Source organism: Penaeus japonicus, unplaced genomic scaffold (assembly GCF_977035675.1).
Source record: "Penaeus japonicus unplaced genomic scaffold, GWHDUDI00000001_assembly GWHDUDI00000031, whole genome shotgun sequence".
Lineage (NCBI taxonomy): Eukaryota > Metazoa > Arthropoda > Malacostraca > Decapoda > Penaeidae > Penaeus > Penaeus japonicus.
This window is the reverse complement of record NW_028234433.1, coordinates 17,774,561-17,779,273: the sequence shown is the minus strand read 5'-3', so window position 1 is coordinate 17,779,273 and position 4,713 is coordinate 17,774,561. Positions and strand designations below refer to the sequence as shown.

Here is a 4,713-nt window from a genome sequence, read left to right as displayed (position 1 = left end):
CACCCCTGTATGAGTAAGCGGCGAAGTTAGGGGGGAAGAGAAGTACATGGAACCAACGCCATTTTCTGCAACGCGGTGCCTCCCTTCATGATGTTTCGTGGATGTTTTAAATCATATCTAAGTCTGTTGATGATGGGTTGCCTTAATCTCTCTTTCGTCATCTCTCGTGTCAGCAAACGGAGGTGTTTTGCTTATTGATTTCTTCATCCTTTCCTTCTCTTCCTTTCATTTTTTTCCTCGACTTTTTTTTCTTCGTCTCCACCCCCCCCCCCGCCGCCCACTCTAAGTACCATCATCTTAGTATCATTATTATTATGGACACTGCTGTTATGATCATCCATAACTATTACTGCTGCTATTATTTCAGAACTTTTATTACTGTTACTATTCCTATTACTACTACTACTATTACTACTACTACTGCTACTACTACTATTGCTACTATTGCTACTATTTCTACTACTTTTTTCTATTATTATGGACATGATATTGATACTAGTATTGATACTAGTATCAGTATTTTCATTATTATCATTATTGTAAATAATTTTAAAATGTAGTCATGATAATTATGATAATGATTATGATAATAAGTGTTATCATCATCACTGTCACTGGTATTATGATTATTATCATTACCGTTGTTATCATTATTATCATAATTATGATTAGGATTACCATTATCATTGTTATCATTTTTATCATCGTTATTATTGTTATTGTTATTATCATTATCAACATAATCATGACTAATGTTATAGTTGTTATTATCATTCTTATTGTTTTTACTATTACCATCACTATTCCTATTATTAGCATTGCTATTGCCATTGTTGATATCATTATCATTTTAATGATAATGATTATCATAATCATTATTTTATTATTAGCATTATCATCATTATCGTTATGATTATGATTATTATCATTGCCATTTCTCTCATTGTTGTCATTATCATTATGAGGATGATGATTATCATCGATATTATTATTATCATTATCAATATTGTCATCATCATTATGATTACATCATTATTGTCATCATTATTATCATTAACATCATCTTTATTGTTGTTGCTTTTATTGGTGTTATTATTGTTATTATCATTATCATTATCATCATCACGACCATCATCATCATTGTCATTATTATCATGATAATGATCTTAACGATAAGGATTCTAATAATGATACCATTAACCTATTATTATTGATACTTTTGTTTTCATCATTACCATTATCGTTATTATTATAATCATAATCATTATCATCTTAATCAATATTATCATCGTTACTATTATAATCGTTGTTGTTATTGTTATCATTGTTATTGTTGTTTTTCTTGTTGTTGTTTCTCTTGTCATTGTTATCGTCGTTATTATTATTATCTGTATTATGGTGATAATAAGAATGATAATAATAATAATAATAATCATTATTATTATTATTATCGTTATTATCATCATTATCGTTATTATCATTCTTATCATCACTATTTTCATTATTATTATTGTTATCATTATCATTATGATTATTATTAATATCATTATTATCATTATCATTGTTATCCTTCTAACTATATATATATATATATATATATATATAATATATATATATACTTATATATATATAAATATATATATATATATATATATATATATTTATATATGCACACACACACACACACACACACACACACACACACACACACACACACACACACACACACATACACACACACAAACACACACACACACACACATATGTGTATATATGTATATATATACGTATATATATATATATATATATATATATATATATACATATATGTGTATGTATTTATACACCATATGCAGTTTAATGATACAGTTATCAGGTAGAGGTAGCGAAACTAACGATCGGCTATTAGTAAACATCATCACAAAAGCAGCGCCACTCCAAGTGAAGGTTCTCGGGAACCGATGGCGTCCTTGGAGGCGATTGCACGAACCCTCGGCTCGTCCTGGGGGTGAAACGGGGGAAGGAAGAGATAGATGTCCGTCCTTGACAAAGACTGAACTCGTACTGTCATAACCTCCTCTGATATCTGATGGATAGGTCAGTTTGCGAGGCATGGTGTAGTGCAGGTGTTATCTGTACCTGCCGCTTGATATACATGTAACACATTGCACCGATCAGGTACCTTCTTAATTAATTAAGAGAGACTTTGTCATGAGTACCGGAGATAATCGGTGTGTAGATTTTATTTATTCCACTTCGCACAGTGTGTAAAAAGTTAATATAAATGGAAGAATTAGGTTGGCTGTTCCTATTCTTCGCGAGCCTTCCAACATTTAGAGAAAAGAAGCGAGTCAGATCGGTAACTTTGGGCAAATGTGGTGTACGAGGAAAATTACATGTTATATGGATTAAAGGACATTCCTCATCCCAGTCGAAACTGTATTTAATTGAAAGTAAAAAAAATAATATGAATGTAACCATGCATCTTCTTCCAGTTCTTCAAGATGTCAGACATACGAAGTAAGCAGAATCGAAGAATATCAAAGAATATGAAAATTACATAAACGTATATAAAGGTATATAAACGAAATATATCAGGAGTTGACAAGCCCCCACCTGCGGCTAGATTTACTTTCAGATTTGATGTTTTTTTATAAAGTTTAGATGGATTCACTGATTCATTCAAATTGTTTGTTTACACTTATATATGGAGAAAGATAAAATTAGATTTCTATCATTTCTCTTACACAATCAACATGTTTCTTTTCTCAGGAAGTCGTGTACGCAATGTTAAATTTTTTTACGTTTATAATTATCTGACTAATCTATTGATATCACTTATCAGAAGAAAATACTTAGATGTCGTATTTGGACTGACCCGTCGTCTTCAGTGCTCAGTTATTTTGCTTTCGTATCTCTCTAAAGCAACATTAAATATTTCTACATGTTTAGCTTTGCAATGTTTTCACTTGCAGCCGTTCTTACTGGTGATGATTATGATTGCTGCTCATTTGTATTACACGCTCTCAATGTCTCTCCGATTTTAACGAAATAAAAAAAAACGGAGTGTATCTATTATTGGTAACATTGATCTTCATTCTACACTCTATTGTATATACATACATATATATATATATATATATATATATATATATATATATATATATATATATATATATATATATATATGGAAATAGACAGATAGAAAGAGAAACTGACTGATAAATTGAGAAGTAAAAGATATTCAATGTATATGTATTTATAGCTGGAAAAAATGTCAAGGATTACAAAATACAAACGAACTCATATATTTCATTTTTTATACATCTGCGTAAAACATTCAGTATACTATGAGTTATTATAATTGTGATTCCAATTTGATAAAGCATGATTTATGTTAACATATACTGTATGCATATGTCAAGGAAATTTCTCCCAGTCATAGAATTTTATTCAGTCAAGGAAATTTCTCACAGTCAAGGAAATGTCTCTCAGTCAAAGATATTTATCTACAGCAAAGACATTTCTTGCAATTAAAGACACTTTTCTCATTAAAGATAATTCGTGTTCCGGGAATTCATATGCATTATCTATGTAAATATCTCAATCCTGGAATGATTTTCTTATTCAACATTTCTCTAACTCTCTTTGTCATGGAAATTTCTATCTATCAATGAAATTTCATGCTATCAAGGTAAATTTTCTAGAATTAATATCCTCTTCATCAAGGAAATTTCACTCATTCAAAAAAATTCCCTTTGTCATTCAAGGAAATTTATCTGACTTAGTGAAATTCTTCTGTAAATTTACTTTTCTCTACTTCTCTCTGACAAAGAAGGTGCATTCAGTCCGCGGTATTTCTCTCCATCAAAATATCACTCAGTCAAAGTAATTTCTCTCCATCAAGATAAAATGTCAACAAAAAAAACAAAAACATCTCTCAATCAAGGAAATTTTCCTTCATCAAGGAAATCTATTTATATCAAAGAAATATTTCTAAGTCAAGAAAATCCCTCTCCATCAAAGATATATATCCCAATCAAGGTAATTTCTCTCAATCAAGGCAATTCATCTCCGTCAAAAAAAAAGTCTCAGTCAAACAAAATCTCAACCAAAGAAAATTTCCCTCCGTCAAAGAAGAGTCTCTCAGTCAAACAAAATCTCAACCAAAGAAAATTTCCCTCCGTCAAAGAAGAGTCTCTCAGTCAAACAAAATCTCAACCAAGGTAATTTCTCTCAGTCAAGGAATTTCTCTCCGTCCAGGAACTCGATGATGTCAATATCCTGCGGGCAGATTTCCGCACGGCGGCAGATCTCGTCGAAGGAGTAGTCCTTAAGGAGCTCTCCGTTTTCGAAGACGGTGACGAGGAGATCCTGTCAAGGGAAGGACAAAATGAGGGGATTGATGAGTGAGGGAAATGTTTTGAATAAGTAAGGTAAGTTGGTAAGTGGGGGAAATTTATAAGTAAGGCCACACGCACACACAAACACACACACACACACGCACACACACGCACGCACACACACGCACGCAAGCACGAACACACACACACACACATACATACACAACCGACACTCTCTTCCACAACCACACTCGCCCTTGCCAACAGATCCCCACCCACCCACCCGCCCACGCACATAGACAACCGACACCCCCCCACATAAATACACCCGCTCTTCCCCTACCCCCACCAACACACAACCCCCTCCTAC

General features: G+C 32.4%; 1 protein-coding gene across 1 annotated transcript in view; it reads right to left on the bottom strand.

Annotated features, from left to right (window-relative positions):
• Positions 1-4,049: 4,049 nt before the first annotated feature.
• LOC122256723 (nicotinamide phosphoribosyltransferase-like) overlaps positions 4,050-4,713 on the bottom strand; it is a 15,124-nt gene continuing 14,460 nt past the window's right edge. The window contains exon 12 of the mRNA XM_086555815.1: positions 4,050-4,374. Coding sequence (XP_086411941.1) covers positions 4,237-4,374 — 138 coding nt within the window. The 3' untranslated portion in view covers positions 4,050-4,236. The remainder of the gene's footprint in view (positions 4,375-4,713) is intronic.